Source organism: Pteronotus mesoamericanus, unplaced genomic scaffold (assembly GCF_021234165.1).
Source record: "Pteronotus mesoamericanus isolate MK-2021 breed Mesoamerican mustached bat unplaced genomic scaffold, CSHL_Meso_final contig_64, whole genome shotgun sequence".
Classification (NCBI taxonomy): domain Eukaryota; kingdom Metazoa; phylum Chordata; class Mammalia; order Chiroptera; family Mormoopidae; genus Pteronotus; species Pteronotus mesoamericanus.
The window spans coordinates 2,481,516-2,500,857 of record NW_026555224.1 but is presented as its reverse complement, the minus strand read 5'-3'; the positions used below and the strand labels follow the sequence as shown (position 1 = coordinate 2,500,857).

General features: G+C 39.4%; 1 protein-coding gene and 1 pseudogene across 4 annotated transcripts in view; both read left to right on the top strand.

Annotated features, from left to right (window-relative positions):
- The first annotated feature begins 205 nt into the window (after positions 1 to 205).
- LOC129076772 (tubulin alpha-1C chain-like) lies at positions 206 to 1,110 on the top strand (annotated as a pseudogene).
- A 5,021-nt stretch (positions 1,111 to 6,131) lies between these two features.
- RBBP6 (RB binding protein 6, ubiquitin ligase) overlaps positions 6,132 to 19,342 on the top strand; it is a 30,663-nt gene continuing 17,452 nt past the window's right edge. For all 4 annotated transcript variants that reach the window (XM_054580889.1, XM_054580888.1, XM_054580887.1 and 1 more), the window contains exons 1-4: positions 6,132 to 7,400; positions 11,798 to 11,897; positions 13,974 to 14,010; positions 18,240 to 18,284. In XM_054580889.1, the coding sequence (XP_054436864.1) occupies positions 7,235 to 7,400; positions 11,798 to 11,897; positions 13,974 to 14,010; positions 18,240 to 18,284 (348 nt within the window). In that variant the 5' untranslated portion in view covers positions 6,132 to 7,234. The remainder of the gene's footprint in view (positions 7,401 to 11,797; positions 11,898 to 13,973; positions 14,011 to 18,239; positions 18,285 to 19,342) is intronic.

The following is a 19,342-nucleotide window of genomic DNA, read 5'->3' as shown; positions in this document are numbered from 1 at the left end:
TGTCATGCTATTGGGCACTTGGCAGGATTGAATTAGAAGACCTGTGCACTGGTAGGCCAGTTTCTGAATTCTGTCCAAGACAAGGTCCATGATCTCTTTGTCAATGGTGTAGCGTCAGGTATATTTATTGGCAGCATCTTCCTTGCCTGTGATGAACTATTCACGGTAGAAGAGCTGGTGGTAGGTATCAGGACAAACTTCATTAATGACTGCAGGTTCCAAGTGTTCATGTTTCTTGGTTTTCCACAGCTTTGGTGGGGGAACTGGTTCTGGGTTCATCTCCCTGCTGATGGAACATCTCTTGATTGATATGGCAAAAAGTCCAAGCTGGAGTTCTCCATTTACCCAGCACTCCAGGTTTCCATAGCTATAGTTGAGCCCTACAACTCCACGCTTACTACACACAGCGCCCTGGAGCACCCTGATTGTGCCTTCATGGATGACAACGAGGCCCTCTAAAACATCAATATTGAGCACCCAACCTACGCTAAACTTAGTTGCCTTATTAGCCAGATTGTGCCCTCCATCATTGCTTCCCTCAGGTTTGATGGAGCCCTGAATGTTGATCTGACTAAATTCCAGACCAGCCTGGTGCTGTATCCCCACATCCACTTCCTTCTGGCCACACATGCCCCTGTCATCTTTGCTGAGAAAGCCTATCATGAACAGCTTCCTGTAGGAGAGATCACCAATGCATGCTTTGCGCCAGCCAACCAGATGGTGAAATACAGTAGATACATAGGCTTGCTGCCTATTGTACTGTGGTGACGTGGTTCCCAAAGATGTCGATCCTGCCATTGCCACCGAGACCAAGCTTACCATCTGGTTTATAGACTGGTGCCCTACTGGTTTTAATGTTGTCATTAATTACCAGCCTCCCACTGTGGTACCTGGTGGAGACCTGGCCAAAGTACAGCAAGCTGTATATCACAGCTGATGCTGAGGCTTGGGCTTGTCTGAACCACAAGCCTGACCTGATGTTTGCCAAGCATGCCTTTGTCCACTGGTATGTTTTCTGTGGCCTGTGAGAGCATGGCTGCCCTTGAGAAGGATTACAAGGAAGTTGGAACAGGTAGTGCTGAGGGAGAGGAAGAGGGTGAAGAGTATTAACCTGTCTGCTGCAATATTACACTCTGGTGTCTTATTTCTGTTGTTCTGTGAAGTCCATTGTATCCCAAGTTTGTCAATGAAAGTTATGTTTTTATTTTAAATGTAAAAAAAAAAGCACTGATATTGATAATGTGGTTGAGTTGAACTGTATTTTCATTTCTGAGGCTGCCCTTGACTTTACCAAAATCTTATTGCCATGATATGTTTACAGACCACAAATTTAACACATATTTACTGAGTGCCTACTATGTTTAGGAAGTGTTCTGAGAGCTGGGGATACAACATAAACAAAAAAGACAAATCCCTGTTCTCAGTTGTGGGGGAGACAAAAAATTAAGAAACAAACATATACCATGCCAAGTAGTGATGAGGGCTTGGAGGAAAAAAAAAAAGGAGTAAAGGGATACAGAATAATGGCCTTCCTATTTAGATAAGGTAGCCTTAGGAAGATTTTTCTGACAAGGTGACGATTGATTTAAACCAAGTTTAAACAGAATCGGGGACTCATGGTTCTGAGGCAGAACCTTGTGTTTGGTCTGCCCTAAGGCTCAAGGATGCTCAGCTCTGGCCACAGACCTCTAGGTCATTTGAGTTGGGGACACCCTTCTGAAACTTCCCCTGCCTTGGTTGTTCCCATCCCTGAGTTATCCTTCCCTTCTCTTTTTCATAGCTCTCACCATGTACAATACTCAATCAACCCCACCCAAAAATGTCCCCATTGGGTTGTCTACTTATGAACTTGAACGTTCTGGGACTTAACCAACCTCAAGCCCAAGCACGTGATTTTCTATTGCAACACAGCCAGGCCTCAATACAAAACTGAGTGACCAAGAAGTCTGGACCATGAATGGGTCTCTTAACTATAATACTATCCTCCAACTTGACCTGTACTGTTGTAGCTCCGAGAAATGGTCTGAGGTTCCTTACATTCAGGCCTTTTTCAAACTCTCTCACCATCCTGTTCTCCGTGCTTCCTGTCGCATGTTCTTACACCTACTTCCCTTCCTCCTCCATCTTCCCAAGATTCTGACGATATCCTCCTCTTCAATATTCCCCATCACATGACTCTTCAGTACCCCTTCCATCTCCTCTCCCTACTTTTCCTCCTCAGACCTCTCTCCCTGTCCCACCTTCAGATAGGGTTTCCCCCACCCATATCCATTCAGGCCGTCTCTTTCAAAGGAACCTCCTAAACCTGTGACCGAATTCCTTCTCCAGGAGGCTGCTGGATCAGAGGGCACTATTCAGGTCCAGGCTCCCTTTTCAATGTCACACCTCTCCCAAATTGAGGTCAGACTTGGCAGATTTTTGGCAAACCCTGCTAAGTTTACAAAGGAGTTTGAATCTCTCTCTCCTATGACCTCTCCTGGAGAGATATTCATATTATCTTTCTACATGTACCAATTTGGGAGAGAGAGGCCATATTTGGACCAAGGCACAGGAGTATGGTCCTGACCTAAATGGGAGGTGGCCTAATACTTATGGCCCCAGCACCACAGACATCCCTTATCAGTACCCCAATAGGGACTAACAAACTAATTCCCCTGACCACAGTAAATGGGATCACATGCTCTTCTGCCTCATAGAAGGAATCAAGTGGGCCACTACTAAGCCTGTTAACTACGGCAAGGTTAACGAAGTCACTCAAGGGCCAGATGAGAATCCTGCTATTTTCTTCTCTAAGACTTGGAGGCTTTTCACCTCTACACTAACCTAGACCCCAATTCTAGGGAGGGCCAGTCTGCCCTAGCAATTTACTCCATTTCCCACTCAGCCCCAGACATTTGGCGCATACTCCAAAAGCTAGAAAAGGACCCTCAGACCCCACAATCAAAGCTAGTTGATCTGGCTTCCAATGTCTTTAACAATTGTGATGAGGCAAGACAAGAGGAGAAAAGGGAGCAGAATCAACAATGATCCTGGGAGCAAAAAGAGGCTTTCCAAATGCTAACCTCAGTAGTTGAGGGGGCTCTACAGGAAGGGACGTACCTGAGGCCCAGGATGCAACAGCAAGGACAGCCATCAGTGGCACTGGGGACCCAAACCTGCTTCAACTATGAACAAAAGGGTCACTGGAACAAAGAGTGACATAAGAAAAAGCAGCAGCCTTGGGGATCCTGCCCATGATACAAAAGGTCAGGGCACTGGAAGGAGGATTGCTGCTCAAGGGAGGAGATCAAACTCTTTTTCTGGAACTGGCAGGCACTCCTAGAGGGGCTTCCTCCATACCCACATACCTCCTTGGCCTCCTTCCAGACATTTGACTGATGGGCCCCGGCATCGGACCAGGCTCCACTTCATACCACCGAATTGGCCAAGCCTTGGGTAACTCTCTCCATTTTGGGTAAGCTAATTAATTTCTTAATCGATTGCAGAGCCACTTACTCTGCTCTTCCCATTTTTGGGCCCTTTGTCTTCCTCTCCTGTTTCCATCCCTGGGGTCAAGGGAAGGCCTCAGGCCACCGCACAGACCCTCACCTCCTCCGGCTTTGGAAGATCAGGTCTTTGCTCACTCATTGTTATTAATTCCTAATTGTCCCACTCCTCTCCTCAGAAGAGACTTAATTACTAAGCTAAGTACTCAGATCCTTCTACATCCTCAGGCTTCTTTCCTAGGGCTGTTGGGGACTTCCTCAACCCTAGCCTCTCTCCTGAACCACATTCCCTCTCAGGTTATAAATAGGGTCCCACCTGAGGTCTGGAACACTGACACTCCTGGGAGAACACATTACATACAGCCCATCACTATCCACAGGAAAGATCCCACACACTTTCCTTGCCGCTCACAATACCTAATTAAGCTAGAGGCCCTCAAGGGACTCAAACCCCTCATTACAAGTCTCTCAAAACAGACCCTTTTAAATTCCATTTTTATGGCCCAACAACTATCCTTGGAAGTAACTCAACAGATAATTGAAGTAGCCCACCAAATTATTACCCTACAAGAACAAATCAGGTCCTTAACAGTTGTCCTACAGAATAGGTGAGCCCTAGACTTACTAATGGCCAACCTGGGATGGACCTGTGCTATGCTTAATGAGGACTGTTGTTTTTTCATTAAACAATCTGGAAAAATACAGAATAATCTAAAAAATACGATTGACAAAGTGAACAAATTGTATAAAGAAGGAGCCACGGGAGGATTTAACTGGTGGAATTTTAAAACCAACATCTGGTCCTAGTTTTCTTGACTGACTCCTTTCCTTGGCCCTATTGCAGCTCTTCCCTTTATGTCATATTGGGTCATATCTCCTAAGATATCTCATGTCTTTTATCTAACAAAGAGTTCAAGCTCTAGGAGACTCCTTTCACAAACAACCCTTGGCTACAGCTCTTGCCTTTCAGGCTGTCCAGTTCCACCCTCTCCCTATTAATGACCCATACCCCATCCGCAGGCAGGAACAACTCTACATTCATAATCCACAGGGAGTAGTTACAGAAGAAGAGAACTTCATCCCTAGTCCCCAAAACCAGAACTGGACCAGGTCATTAAGAATAAATCCATTTTAAAACCAGAGGGGGGAATGAAAGGACAAAGCCAGCCCCATTTGCTATTGTGGCACTATTTGCCTGGCAGGCGTATGACCTTCTTAAACATGACTGACATTTTTTTTACTCTTCTGAGCTTATGTCCCCAAGACTGGAAATTACTGAGAGCAAGACCAGAACTAACCACTCCCTACTGCCGCAGACAGATAACATTGGAACAAACTGCAGCCTCCTGTTCCAACGCCCCAACAGCCCAGGGGCCACACAACAGCAACCCCCCACCCTTTTTTTAATCAAATTATAATCCAATAAAAGCACAAAGCCCCCACCCCTCAATCACAGTGTATCTCGCCACACCAGGCCGCTCTCCTTTCTTGCGGAGTAAATACTTTATCCTCTACACTTTCTTCTCTTTCGGAATTCTTTCACAGCCCAAGTCACTAATCGTCTTAACAACAGTTACTTCCCCATGCCCCAAGGAAAAACTATTCCAATCCACTGAGGGGATTCTTGGCATAGTTCTCGGCTTTTATAATTAGGAATGAGATTTTGGGCCAGCCACTGAGCAGGTACTACCCTGATTGTGTGAATTCAGAAAGTTCATGATTTCTAGCTTTATTTTCCTCATCTATAAATTGGAGGTAATGGTACGGTTTTTTTGTTGCTATTATTAAGCTGACATTGATTGAACCACATGGAGACATACTAAACCATGTACCAGACATTGTCCTAAACAATGGAAATGTATTCATTTATTTCATCAGTAGCAACCCAGTAAACCAAGTACTATTTTTAATAGAATTTCTTAGAAATTAAAGCTATTGGGGCGACAGCGGTTAATAACAATGTATCGGTTTCAAGTGTACAAATCTATAATACAACATATGTATCTTGCATTGTGTGCTCACCACCCAAAACGTATGGCGATGAAAGGAGACTAGACTTTAACAGCATTTTGCAGGCAATGAAACTGAGGCACAGAGTTAAATCTAGGAGTTCCAGAGGTAGTGATCCAGTTCACACAACGTGGCTCCACAGCCTGGCAGTGTTACAAAACGCCGAGCGCTGCTCCTAACACGTAGCGAGAGTTCAATAAATCTTTACAATACTTGTTGTTATCAGTTCAGTCCTGGGGCTGCTCCATACTTTCCTCTTAGAAGATCTTAGGGTAGCAAGTTTGTTGGAAAGGAAGCTACGGGGTGCTACAGGGTGCTTGCATAGCAACTATGACGTTAACTTAAATTGGAGGGCTCGGAGAAATTGGGAATTGTTGGCAAGGGGAGTTAGCCGAGCACCCCTCCGCAACCCCTTTTTGCAGTGCAAACTAGCGCGGTAATACCTGGCGAAACCCGAGCTCGCTTCCCGGAACCAACCTACGAGCTAAACCTCTCTGCAGTCTCCCCCGCCCTTTGGAGGGAAATGGTTTCTTCCGCTCTCTCGCTGGTTCCGGTTCCGCGCTTGGGCGTCACAAAGCGCGTGATCACGTGGGTAGAGTGCGCTTTGTGACGCCACGGGCCCCGCCCCTCGGGCCGCCGACGCGCGCACGCCGGCCCCGCCCGCAAGCGCCGCCCGTGCAATCCCTGCTTAAGAGACCCCGGAGTGGGCGCTCGCTTGGAGCCAGGCCGCGTCCGCCATAGTGCCTGGCTCGGAGGTGTCGCCGGCTCCTGGTGAGCGCCTGAGAGCGGCAGTGGGGCAGAACAAAAAGGAAGCCCTTGTCGTCGCCCGGCGGTTCCCGGGCGTGTTCTCGATGTTCTGGGCCTAGAGGCGACGGGAGCGGAAGGCGAGAGAAGCGCGGAGCACACGGCGGGAGGAAGCGTCAGGGAGCCTCGGCGGCGGCGCCAGGGTCCGCCGAAGACCCCCGGCCGCCGGCGGGGCCCGGGGTGGTGAGGCAGCGCTTCGAGGCCCGGTGGAGGCCTGGTGCCGGCTTTGTGGCGGCGGCGGCGGCGGCGGCGTTGGCGGCGGCGGCGGGGGGTAGAGGCAGCATCGGCCTGCGGAAGGCCTCTCCGCCGCCGACGGCGCGTTTGGGCCTAGGCCGCGGCACCGCTTGTTGCCTCCGGGGAGCAGGCACCAGGGCTTGTGTGTGTGGGGGGCCTGGGCCTGGGGAAGCCGACGCCGGTCGTCCGGAAGCCAGGAGGAGGCGAGAGGCCGCTGGTGGACTCCGGGCCTAGGCCCTCTCCCCTCAGCCTTCTCCCGGGGCCCGGGTCATCCCAAACCACGGAGAGAGACCCACCGGGAGGTGCGGCCGCACTATGGACCCCTGACCCCGCGGGGTCACTCGGACTTTAACGTGTGGACTGACCGCTATTGACTGCACCGCCTGCCCTCCCCCCGTCTCCTGCCGGCCCTTAGCATGAGCGAGGGGGACCCAGCCGGGTGACATTGTGCCCGTTGGCGGATTGTCCATTCCCCTTCCCCGTCCTCGTCCGCCTTCTTGCACATGAAGTGATTGAGTATCGGGGGTATTGTTTTTACGAACCCCTGCTTGTGGTTGGGGGGTATTTAATCCGAGGCCTTAGGGTCCTTCAGTGTCTTTGAGTGTTTTGTGTGTGTACATATTCTGCTCTTAAGTTTATAAATATACATATATTGAGCGTGTCCACGTCTCCTCGCTGAACCTTAGGAATCCTTTGGCACCATGTCCTGTGTGCATTATAAATTTTCTTCTAAACTCAACTATGATACCGTCACCTTTGATGGGCTCCACATCTCCCTCTGCGACCTAAAGAAGCAGATTATGGGGAGAGAGAAGCTGAAAGCTGCTGACTGCGACCTGCAGATCACCAACGCGCAGACGAAAGAAGGTAAGAGTCACATGGACTCCAGATATGTGCCGGTTGAAGACATACTAGTTGAGGTTCGTGGCAGAAGACTAACCGCCTTTGTGGCTCTTGTGGGACTGTTTCTAATGCTTTTGATACAACTTTAATCGACAGCCAAGGGTTGCAGCATTTGGAGTTTTAACTGGCTTTATCTGATGTATACGAGGATCATCTGTAACAGGCTAATCCACAAACGTGGGAGTCTGATTATTCCTCTCAAATGTTTGAAAATGAGGGTTTTGGTGGAAGAGGGTAGGGGTTCTCTGGGTGCTTGATTAGTGGGAGTTTTCTAACTTTTCTGCCAGAGGAAGGGGGAGAACATATATATGCAAGGCTTCATATTTGTAAAAGCAGCGTTAGAGCTACTTCTCTAACTTTCTAACATAACATTTTGGGGTTTAATGGTAAATTTTATGTCTTTTTCAAACTCCTGCTGTCTATTATAATTTTGTAGTTGCCTGTTTTGTAGAGAAAGGAGCCTTACTTTAATATTTTTGAGGATTTAATCCAGCCAGTCTTAAAATGTTGGACTTGCTTTTGGAACTTGATATGTCTTGTGTGTAAATTTAAGAATTAGTAATACAGTAATTAAGCAGTTGAACTCTTTTATGTTTATTGAGTATCAAAAGTAGAGATTTTTTAAAGTAATGATTGCTAGACTTTTTACATAATTATGTTGATACTAGGATACTGAAAAACAGGCTGCTACCATATGAGTATCCATTACCAACTGATTGTACTCTTTTTTGTAAAAGCATTTTATAATGAGAATTTAACAGTAGATATGAAAATGTGACAGATGACCTTTTCAGTTCTGACTCTGAACTTGTTTTGGTTTCTTTTCTCAGTATTGTAATGTTGATCTGTAGTTTTCAGTTCATCAGTCTTTTGGGTTTTATCCATGCCAAGAAAAGAAATAAAGTGAAGTCCTAATTAGGTTAGGATTTTTCTTGATTACTAAATTCGGTTTATGGTGACCCAGGTTCCTTTAGTTGCAGTAGTGGGGGATGCCCCACTTCTAGCCTGTCGTTTGGTAGGTAGAATAAGTCTTGTCATGTAAGAGCTGTTTTCTATTTACACTCAAACATAAGTATGATTGTATAGTGTTAAGGAACAGCAGTACTGGCAATCATGACTCAAAAATAATCATTGAGGAAGAATTTTACTTAATATGTGAAACAATATTCTTTACTTCCCCCTTTTTAAGAAAGTTTCATACTTAAGGGACACTTCATGTAAGGCTGTAGTAATTGTAATTATGTATAGCATTTCTCTAGTTAAGGAGAGGAAAAATTAGTAATCATGGATGTTTGAGAAAGAGCTTTTGAAAATATTGTTTAAGAAAATACCTAAGGGAAATATTTTCTTTAAGACCACCAAAAGCATTCCTTAAGTATTATAGTCACACTTAATAAAACAGGTGAATTTTTAAGAATTTCAGGCCATCTTGATAGTGAATGGTACTTATGAAAGACAACATAAATGGTATTATAGAATGTTAAGGAAGTTTCAATCATTAGATACCGTGCAAGTTTCATGTTACTGAAGTATTACACAATTTAATCATTTGAGGCTAGACTTGTCCATCTTTTTTAACTAATAGATTACAACTTTGTTAGGCCAGAGTAAATTTGATAGAGTAAGGTCAATGGCATTCTTGTCCAAAATTTAAGAGTTTTGTTGTGATGTTTTACTTTTTTCTAAGCCACAAAATTGTAATACGTTATTTTGATAAATCCTGGAAACAAGGAAATGCTTTGCCCAGCAGCGTGTTTATTTTATGTATCTGTGTGACCTGTCCTTATTGGAGAAAGCCGTAATACTAAATGGGTTAAGAGAAGGAGCTTTGGGAGAGAAAATGTGCATTGTTTGTAATCCTCAAATTGGAAATATTGTAGTGCAGAGGATAGTCACTTAATGAGTTTTATTGGAAATAGTATCCCAGTTGTCACAAGATAGCTGAATTAAGGGTGCCACTTGGTTTTAGCACCATCCAATGTATTAAAAAGAATACAAAACATGTTTATAGCTTCATAATTAGGAGATTACCAAGAAGAGAATGCTGAGCTGGATTATCACTAGTTGACTGGAATTAATGTTTAAATTGCCTGATCTCTTTATGTTTAGGACCCTCAGTTCTTCATAAGATTAAAATGCTTGACTCGGAGTTTCATGCTTTAGATTTAAGAATCCTACTTTATTTCTAGGCTATATTTCAAAATGAAATTCCAATGATCTTTTTAAAGTTTTTCCTACATAACTATATAAACTTGTTTTCCTATGTTTGTGCAGCAGCCCTCCCCTGCCCCCCAAAAAACAGCCTTCATTTTGAATTTAGTGTGAAAGATTTGGAAGCTGAGAGTGAAGTATTTTTAAAATACTCTTACTGTTTTTACTCATTTCTCAAATTTATCTTGTTTTCCTTTTCATCCAAGGTGTTCGTATGTTTTTTGACTAAAAGTTACAATGGTGCATAGAAAGGGTCTTTTGAAGCTGACAGGTTATTAAAGAGGTATTCAAGGTTAGGAAATCATTGGTGTAATTCAGGTACATAAAAATTAAAAGGTCAATTACAGCATCTGGTGTTGAAGCACAACTTCTAGTTTGACAGAGCACTGTACTGATTAAATTGTATTGGAAGGCTACTATGAGCACACCTGCTAATTTTTCCTCTCCATGAACACTTTTGAGAGTTGTTAAATATTCAGAAACTGTCAGGTGTTTGACACCAACTTTTGATTCTCGAATTTGCTTTTTAAAGAATCCCCATCTCCTCTGTTCCCAATTTTCTTGCTCAGAGCTTGCTTGGAATCTGGGACTGTCATGAACTATGCAAGATGATAGGCTTATGTTGGTATTCCTGAATTTGGGAAATTGCATCACTCTAACTCAATGCCTGTGAGATACAACCTACTGCCTGAAATATCCTCAAAAGAGTCCTTTCTTGAACAGTAGTTCATAACAGGAAATACTAATAGTATTGTGATTAAAAATAATAGAACTGATACATATGTGTGTATAAAATGAAGTCAATCACTTCGTGCTGAGTGAAGCAAGTAAACTTAGTAACCTTAACAGTATACCCTAATGTCTGCCTAATTGTGTGATTAAGGGAGATGGGTACAGTTTTACAAATATTTCCCTGTGGTGGATTTTTTTTTTTTTTTTTTTTTGTAATTGTACAAGTTCCTTCCTTAGCAACTCTTTACCATAGTTAAATTCATTGGTCCAGTTACTTTTTAAATTTAATTCTTACAAAAATATCGCAGTAATACTTCAAACAGTAGAAAAATTGGATCTACTCATCTTCTCCATTTGTCTTCTCAGAAAGTGACATCACTGTTCATTCAGTTATTTAAACCAGAACCCAGAAATTCATGCCCAGTTCATGTTGCTCCTTCACCCCAGTGCAGTTCCTGCATGAGCCTTAGTAGCTCGGCCTCAAACATTCTGACTCTCCATTTCTCTCTGTCATATTCCCAGCACAAAACATTCTCATCTCCTCCTACCTGGAATGCACAATAGCTGCCTTATTAGTTACCCTGTTTCTGCTTTTATTTCTCTGTGGGTTCATGCTCCACCTAGATACCAAAGTTACCTTTTTTTTTTAAGCATACATCAAATTGTCATTTAAGAAAAAAAAAAACCTTCAGTGACTTTCTGTTGTGCTTAGAAACAAAATATAAGTCAGTATATGATCAGTGCCTTTTTACCTGTATTTCATGTCATTCTTTAATTTGCGTCAGCTACTTGGTCTTTTTGTGTCTTTCTTTTTTTCACTTGCTTTTCTTTGTGTGGAAAAACTCTTTGTCCAGCTGTTTTGCACATCTCACTGGCTTCTCAGTCTTTTAAGTCTCAAATATCAGTTCCTTGAATCAACTTTCTATTCAAAATTGTATCCCACTTAATTTTTCATTATAAAATCCTTTTTTCTGTATTCAAACATGTCAATTTAATGTTTTAGTCTGTTTTCCCCAGTAATACTCACGTTTAGGGGCTAGGAGAGACAGACATTATAAACAACATTTTTTCATTATAAACAACAGCTTTTTTCATAATTCAGATGTTAAGCATTACTGGCTAAATAAACTAGAGAATAATTTAGTCTCACTAAAATTTGAGGTTCCACAAAAGTAGAGGTGTCAGGGCCAAGAACCAGCTGACACTGTTTGATATCCTTTGAAGAGAAGTCCCTTAATGGCTTTGGATATTTGTTATGACAGTATTGGTAATCTAGATGCAAGGAACACGTAGTTACTAATGCTCTTTTCTATTTATTTCTCATAAAATTAGTGTTCGGTTAAAGTTCTCTATTTCTTGAGGACTGTGACTTACCCAAATTCCCAAATAGGAACTCAATTCTGTCATTTTATTTACAGAGTATACTGATGATAATGCTCTAATTCCTAAGAATTCATCTGTTATCGTTAGAAGAATTCCTATTGGAGGTGTTAAGTCTACAAGCAAGACATATGTTATGTAAGTATTTATAAATTTCATGTATTTCAGTCTCAAAATAATAGACTTTTATTGTTTGAGAAAGAACCAGGTGTATTTTAGAATGAAACTCTTTACGCTAATGAATATGTCTCCTATGTTTCCTCAGTCCTTAAGACTGTGAGGATGGGTTTGTTCTTTTTTCTGACTTCTCCCTGTGCGCTTCCACCCCTGGTCCCCTGCCTGATGTTTAGATTAACTTAATCTGTATGTAGTTAGGAGTGAGCACTACTAGGAAGAATTTTTGCCCTACATATGTAATATTTAGAAAGACAAGAAAATGGTGTTCAAATATTTCTGTACCCTTCTTTGTTTTTATCTGCCTCTGCACTTTCTTTTTTTCCCTTACTATTAAAAAAAAAAAGTATATTTCTTAAGAGATCTGTCCTAAATATTTTGATAGCATCAGAAGTATTCAGTAATAACATTTGCTCCTTATCCATAAGGGGTTTTGTTGGGAGGCCAGAGAGTTCATAGGATTTATGAGCAGACACTGGTATCAGACTTAGGTTTGACTCTACTTACTGCTTCACACTAATTGTGTGAATTTGAGTGAGTCTCCTAAAGTCTACCTCAAGAGGCCTCAAAATGAAATGGAGATATGTATAAATGGTGCCTGGCACATGGTAAATGACCATTATTGGAGTAAGAAAACAGCAGTATCTTAGGACTAGTCTAGAGCTCAAGAAATTGACTAGAAGGGGACTATTTTCATTGCTTGCTGTAAAGGTATATTCCGTTAATGTCTTGTATAATAACTTCTCTATAGTAACAGTTTTAAAAGCTGAATACTTTTTTTTTTTTGCAGTAAATACCAAGTGAACTATGTGCTTTTAACTTAATGTGATTTAAGAAATTATAAGGAAGAAGTTAATTCCTAAAATCTAGTGTGAAATTATACTTTATCAGTTGCCTTTTAAAAACGTTGAGTTTCAGTTTTGGGGGTTTTTGGTTGGTTGGTTTATTTTTTTAATTCAAAAACTCTTGGGGAATTATTTGAAGTACATGGAAAAATAAGTTTGCTTTTACAGAATTGCATGTTAATTCACTATTGGTATGATTTCTTTTAATACATTTTTGCTTCAAAATGCCTCTGAGTTAGTTGAGCAAATATTAGAAAATGAGAACTTTATTTTTATCAAGACTTCCAAATCATGCACAAACTTAGAAACTCCTTTCAGATACTATCTAACATTTCTCTCTAGTCAGGATAGCATAAACTTAAAATTAAAACTAAGCATTTAAATGCTATATTTAGCAACTCAACCTCTGGCCTGTTTCCTGTGTGGACTTTTAAAGGAGTTTCTTTTTGGGCTTATTTGTATTCTCTTTTTAAAAATCAGTTTGTCCAATTCTTCATAACTGTTTAACTTTTTTACTAAAATAGTCTGTCAAACTTATGTTATATTTTTCTGGAAGTTAGAATTCTTGTTTTAGTCTTGGTCACAGTTTGAGACTTTTTAAAGAATCCAATAATTCATAAATTTAAAAGCAACTCAATACTCATAAAGTGTTTTTCAAATTTAAAAAAAATTAAAGGAATCTCAGCCTGTCTTTCTGGATTTGAAAGCTAGTGTTTAGAGCACAGCAGTTTCTCAGGGAACCAAATTACAAATGTTAACAGTGGTCTTGTTTTAAGAAAATCTGATGTATGAAAATTAATATTTATACCTATTAAAAACTGGGGATAATTTGTTTAGTCTGTTAAGAAAAAACCACAGTGTTTCTTAACAAAGTCCTCATATTGCCTCTCAAAAACATTGTAAGTGGCAAGATATACCTATTCTAGAATTCCCCAGTATGGAGTTTTTTGTTTTGTTTTGTTTTGTTTTGTTTTAACCCAAATACACCTTAAGCAATTTGTGTTCAGAGGTGGTGGTGATGATTAGTCAAAGTTAGTGTATTCATTATTTTGGAAATTGGCTCTTTTTAATTCTTTATCCCAAGGGAAGATTGTCCTGTAAATGTGTGATTAGAGATACGTATTAAGATTTTTTAGCACAAAAATCTTAAATAGCTGCTCATAGAGCTAATGTTATTTTTGTTTTTGTTTTTTAGAAGTCGAACTGAACCAGTGATGGGAACTTCAAAAGCAGTATGTAAAAACACAATCTCACACTTTTTCTACACATTGCTTTTACCTTTAAATGTAGCAGTGAAGTAAATCATTTTAGAACTTAATATCCAACTGATCATAGTACATATTGTAAATAAAATGTATTTTGATTACAGCTCAGCTGAATCTGGATATATGTGGCATAATTTGCACACTTATTTTGTAGAAATGGGTAATTTGTGCCCCCAAAACAGTTTCATATTAATTATGATAGCAACCTTTTATGACACTGTGTTGTACAGTTAATGTATGATCCTTTTTAGATCATGTAGTTTTTATACTAATGAACATGACAACATGTTCTACATCTGTCTGTCTATAGTTAGTATTTTGTATGTATGTACAGGCTGTTGTGTGCTTTTTGTTTCTTGCAATAAAAAAAATGTTTGGAGTGTATATTTTGCCATTTTCACGTTGTATCACTTAGTTTTTGTTAGATTTTTCCCCCCCCCTGCCTGATAGATGGCTTTGAAAAGTGCATTAGCAACATGTGAAGCTCGTATTAAAGTTTGATGCTTTCTCCAAGGTCAGACACATCATAGAAGAAAGCTTTCCAGAGACCGTTGATGCAGCTTTATTATTTAGTTTTGCTTTATTTGGCAAGTTTGAGCTCATACTCTTTGTTTCTATCCGTACTATAAAGTAAAACCTGAAATTGGGCCCCCCACAAGTATATCGATGTCTTTTTGATGATTTTATACAATTGAGTACATTGCTTTCAAATTTTAATTCAAGGTCTTTCAGTTCTAGTCTGCTCAGTTGTTCAAATTAAAATATTTCCCTTTCTCATAAGATATTAAAATGTTGCATTAATTGTAAGCTAATTGAGAGCTGTAGTTTATCAAAGGTAATTGCCCATAACCAGGGTAAGGTCTTGTCTTACCACAGAGTAATCCGAAGTATGACACCGTTTTGACTTTGAGCTAACAACTAGTAGCATTCCTCAACTATGAGGAAAAGCATCTGTTTCCAAACACAGGTCTGCAGGAATCGGGTTCTGTAAACTGGATGGTTCTCTAAACATATGACTGCTTAGGCTGATTTGTACACAATACAAGATGTCTGAAATCTTCATTTAGAATTCAAGGGTACTGCTTGCTGTTTCACTTTATTCTTTTAAAATACTGATCTTGAATTGTGTATCAGGCATTTCACTAACCTTGGATCATTGGATCTTAAACATGATAACATAGAAAATCTGAACTTTGGACTTGTGCTCTAAAATATATATGGCCTTAGTTCCCATGGAACTAAATACAGTGATTCCAAACTCATAGTGTTTGGGTTTTTTTCCCCCTCTTTTGGGGTATATGGGTTTTTGTTTTTGTTTTTTTAAGCATAATGCTGTAAAAACTGTCCAAGTTTCTGTTTTGCTGGTGATTGGTTTAAAACTGATTTTTATGTATCCAAATGCTAGCACAAAATAGAAGACATCCTGGTGACTGTAGTAGTTAATGTAACACATTTTGTATAAAGTACATTTTATACAGTATTTTAACTAATTCAGATGAAGTTTTATTTCTTGAAAACAGTTATTTCCTTTTTGTTTATTAGCATGTGTATAAACACAAATCACATGTTCATAAATAAAGTTAACATTCTTTTAGCCTTGTGTGTTCCCTGGCATGTCTGTATTACACTTACAAGAAGCAGTGTATTTATGCTTACTTAGGCTTCTCTTTTTCTTTCTTTCTTTTTTTCTTTTTTCTTTTTCTTTTTTTGTACTTTTAAAGTGGCTTTAATCTTTAGGTAGAACTGTCTGAAATGGAGACATTAGATAAGTTGGTAAATATCCCCATCATTTATTTGCTTGGGGTACAGTTACTGACATTTAGGATGAGAAAAGAGATTTGATTCATCAAGTGTAATTTGTGCTCACCTTAGGAGACTTAAGAATCATGTGTATTGTACACATTCACAAAATCCAAGTAAGATAAAGTCACTAAACCAGTTTTTTAAATTCTGATTAGTAAAAGTGAATATGTACATTTTGGTAACTTAGCCATCTCTAATCAAGGATGGCTGTTTATTTCTGTCTCTACTCCTCAGCTTTGTTTACTTAATTGTCCTTCCATGTTTGAGACTCCAAAGCTGGGTGCTCTTTCTACTAACCAGACATCAGAATTACATTTTGTAGGGTCCTTTAATTTCAAGCAAGTATATTTGGTGAAAGAGATTTTAATTCTTGCTCCTGGAAGCAGGACTACAAATTGGATGTGGGGAGGTGTCTTAAATTTTAATGATGTCTACAATGTGCATTCATCAGTTGTTTTGACGACTTCAGATTTTTATCAGTAGTATCTGAGAGTTACTATATTTATTTTGTTTAGTACATACATATTTCTAGTCATTTTTAAACCATTCCTTGTCAGCAGTTTTCTCTTATTTCTTCATACCTTGCTATATGTCGAAAACAGTTTGGGTACCCTTCTAAATTTGTGGTACAGTTGACTTCCTTGTAGATTATAAGGTGTTTAGCTGCTGTGGTGATTATTTGGTGGGGGAAATATACAGTACTTACAACAGGTTAGCAGAAAGTAAAAAGAAAGGACAAGAAAGCCTGGCATAAGAACAAAAAGTCAGCTGTATTTTAAGTGTTGGGAGTTGGAAGAACAAAAATGTTACTTTTTTAGTTTCAACATAAGAAAGTTAATATAACTGATTACTTTCTAAGGTAATGATCAGCATCATATTGTAGGTAGGTAGTAATGGACTGTTTTTAAAGGCTATTTGTTTCATTGGTTAGAAGTATAGTATAGATGATGGCTGACGGTTTATTCAGTTATTTAAATAAATTTCAAATAATTCTTGTTGATGTAAAATGTAACCCTCTAAAATAGATTGACTAGGTCATTTTATTCTGGCTAAAAATAGGGTATTGTAAATTCTTTCAAAAGCTGCATTATGAATTCTGTATAGAGTCCCTCAGCATAGAGCTAAGAACCTTCTGTGTAAGCATCCCAGTAATAATAACCATCAAACTAACTTAAAATCTCAGGATATTTATAAGATGTATTTTAAAATTTAGCCAACATTTTTTTAAATTCGCATTTATTGAATTCCGACTGTGGCAGGCATTGTGCCAAGAACTTAGTATTGAAACTTGTTATATTTCTGTTTGGGCCTCTTAACACCATGCTGCTTTTACTACTCTGGAATACTTGAAATATACCTGATGAAGACTCACTTCTTTTGTTTGTTGTTTTTTCCTTTGATTCAGACATCTTGCTACATTCTCTCTACTTTAAAGTTATGACCAAAAATGAGAGAATTATAACATGATCCTTAGTGCGTAGGAAGCTAATGTTTTCATTTGGGTACACCTATATGGAAAACCTATCTTCACAGTTACATGCTAAAGATATGTGCATGTATGTGTGTGAACATAGATGCACATACAAACACTTTTTAAAGCTGATATTAAAATCATGTCAGGGGGCCAAATAATGAAAAATTTAAGAAAGTCATATTTAAAAATTTTTTTTAAAGTTCCCATTATATCTTTCCTATATAGTACTTGCTCCATTTGATTAACTTTCTTTTCTCCACATATTAAATTTAACCCTCATATGTACCAGCTGTTTGCCCTTGCCCCAGGACACCTTTTGTTTTCCCTTTTTGTTTGGCCTAACATCTTCACCTTGATAAAGCTGTGGTTTCTTTGTCAAGCTATTGTTACTCTCTATGGGAGAATAAACTTACTCAGATTGAGCAGTATATGCTGGGGAAAAAGGAGTAATTATGTGGGAGTTGTTTTTTAAAGATTATCTGAGCTTTTGAAGAGCTGCTTATTTTACAGTTTGTATAGTGGCATTCCAGAAAGATAGATTTCTTACTCTCTCTTCCAGTGTCCATTGTCTTGAGCATCATCACATTTAGAGACCATTGGGAGACACTGGACTCATATTTAGCGTTTGGTCACCAGTCTGAACAGGGTGCCTGTGTGACATACTTTACCCCATTTTCTCATTGTAATTGAACCTCCCTCAACTGTTAGCCTTTATTACTGTGTGAAATATGTAGGGAGAGATAAAGGGGGGTAAGCTACACTTTCAGCTTTAAAACATTTTTTTAGACAATAACCCTCTTTGGCGAACTTCTAATAAATTGCCCAATATTTAAACATTAAGTGGCAATAGGGACTAAATGATCACTTTCAGATGTTTTCAGTGTGGAACTTGAATGTGTGTTTAATTTTTTGTGAACAGATTGATGACTCTTCTGCGTCTATTTCTCTGGCCCAGCTTACAAAGGTATATATACATATATTCTTGAAAATATAAATCTTTTTCTAACCGTATTTTTATGTGGAACAATTGTTTTGGAGGGGTTGGGGGAGGAGATAATTTTGTAAAAACACTGTACATATTATTACTATCCTGTAAAGAGTAGTTGTGGTTTTTGAGAAGATAGGGGGTGTATTTTGTCAGCCTTACCATAATGTTGGAGTATTTTCATCTTCAAGACAGAAGAAACACATGAAGCTACACTCCCCCCCCCCCCCATACATTTTGTTTAATTATACATTGGAAACAAAGTTCTGGAGGAATTCCCTGGTTTTGGCTGCGAATTATGTGGACTTCCTTTAAGCAGCCAAATAGAAGCTTTTTACATGGACGATTGCGTGGTTCTTTCTTGAATATTTGAATTGAACCTATGAAGGTCAACAGTTTAAATGTAATACAATTGCTTCTTTATGCTATAGACTTGCAGTCTGTCTGCATTAGAAAAAGTTTTAAACAACCTAATTTGTTTGAACACAGACTACATGAATTATGTAAATGTATAAAGCTGTTTGCAGTAATACACCAATGTGTTTGTTTGGCAGAGGGGCAAATTGTGTCCTCCTGAAATTGTTGTATATGCCATGTTTTGCTATAAAATTGCTTACATTTTCTGCTCAAGTGTGTACTTTTGTTTGGGAAGGCACTAGTGATGGATTACTTTTTCAAACAATAGATTTAGCTTGCAAATCATGCCTTTAAAAAAAAAGGCAAATATTACAGGATAGGGAGATTTTTGAGGGCCAAGAAAGTTTTCCAGAAATCTTTTTTCCTGCTTTCAGAACTGTAAAACCAAATTTAGCAACTGAGATTAATGAGTTGATGGGTTTTCCATTGGTGGTGTTCTATCTTTTCCTTGGCTTTGTTATAGGTTGTATGCTTTTCCCCTAGAATGTATCTCCCAAAACGTCCTAGTTACAAATATAGCTTTTAAATTCCTGTTCTGGGAAAACTATAAACAGTAAAATGGGCTAAAACCATCCTCTTAACGATTTTCTAATACAAAGTGGTTTAGCATAGAGTTAACA